This window comes from Daktulosphaira vitifoliae, unplaced genomic scaffold, assembly GCF_025091365.1.
Source record: "Daktulosphaira vitifoliae isolate Bord-2020 unplaced genomic scaffold, ASM2509136v1 Scaffold_2583, whole genome shotgun sequence".
In the NCBI taxonomy this organism is placed as follows: domain Eukaryota; kingdom Metazoa; phylum Arthropoda; class Insecta; order Hemiptera; family Phylloxeridae; genus Daktulosphaira; species Daktulosphaira vitifoliae.
The window spans coordinates 1-1,310 of record NW_026102143.1 but is presented as its reverse complement, the minus strand read 5'-3'; the positions used below and the strand labels follow the sequence as shown (position 1 = coordinate 1,310).

The following is a 1,310-nucleotide window of genomic DNA, read 5'->3' as shown; positions in this document are numbered from 1 at the left end:
TTCGCTATGCTAATATTCCTATTATATTTTTATGTGATTTTATTTAATTAGAATTTTTTTGTTAATTTAACAAAAAATTCATAAGTAAATCGAATTATTTATTCAAAGATATTTTAAATCACATAAATATTATTTTTTAGCCAAGGAGGAAGAATAAAAGTTCTCTTGACTAGAGATCGAAAACCATTAGTAATTGTACTATTATTGGCTGTACTACAAATGGCTTGCGGTACCAGCGTACTAGAAGCATATGCGGCGTCTATTTTATCTCTAACTAATGTGTCACCGAACGGATGTGCTTTTATACTCGGGATCGTGACTTTAATAGCCGTAATTCCATTCGCGTTCACTGTTGATAGATGTGGTCGGCGACCATTATTAGTAGTATCTTGTTTAGGAACTGCCGTTTGTCACATTGCAACATACTTGTTTTTAATTGTAAATATGGACATAGGGGGCATAACACTACTAGTAACTATTTGCGGTACAGTGTTTTTTATTAATATAGGGCTGATGCCACTTTTATCCGTAATTCAGTGTGAATACTTTCCATCAGATACTAGAGCTCTGGGAGGTACAGCCTTGGTGCTTACAGTGACATTAGCTTCAACTATCATGGTTGTTAATTACCAATTGGTAGATAATTTTTTAGGAATGTCTACCAATTTTATTTTGTATGCCATTTTGTCTGCTACTGGGGCAGTTTTTTGTTACATTTGGGTACCAGAAACTAAATGTAAAACTTTTTTTGAGATACAACAAGAATTCAAAGTTTCAGGCCAAATTAAAAGACATAACTATGAACAAATATAATAAAAAATGTAGTACATAAATGTGGATCAAAATTAACACAAAAGGTTTAAATAGCCATAACTTACTAAATAATAGAGTTAAAATGATGTAATTAATATTATTTAATCAAAAATAATATGTAACTTAATTGACCAACATTCTATTTTTTGAATTAACTTTATAGTAAATTATGAATTTTTTTTTTAATTTAGACAATTTTTTCTAAATTAGAATATAAAACAGCGCTCTATTATTTTAATTAATTAATGCCATATAATTAATGTAACTGAAAACATTAAAAAATAATTATATTCAAATTCTTTCATATGTATTTATTTTAATGAAATAAAATTATAATCTCTCTAAAATTAGAATTCATCAAAATTATTAATCTTTTATATAAATTACTAAATAGTAGTTATTATCATAATATACTCATTTTACTGTAATAGCCTTTCATATATATGTAACAATAAAATATTATATTTAAAATATTACTTATACTTAACCTTATAATT

The 1,310-nt window shown here is 26.3% G+C and overlaps 1 protein-coding gene across 1 annotated transcript; it reads left to right on the top strand.

The window, feature by feature from the left end:
* Nucleotides 1-126: 126 nt before the first annotated feature.
* LOC126909959 (uncharacterized) lies at nucleotides 127-1,159 on the top strand (the record flags this gene model as incomplete). Its single annotated transcript, XM_050692364.1, has 1 exon — nucleotides 127-1,159. A coding segment is annotated over one exon (687 nt), but the record flags the coding sequence as incomplete, so codon positions are not given.
* Between the last annotated feature and the right edge of the window lie 151 nt (nucleotides 1,160-1,310).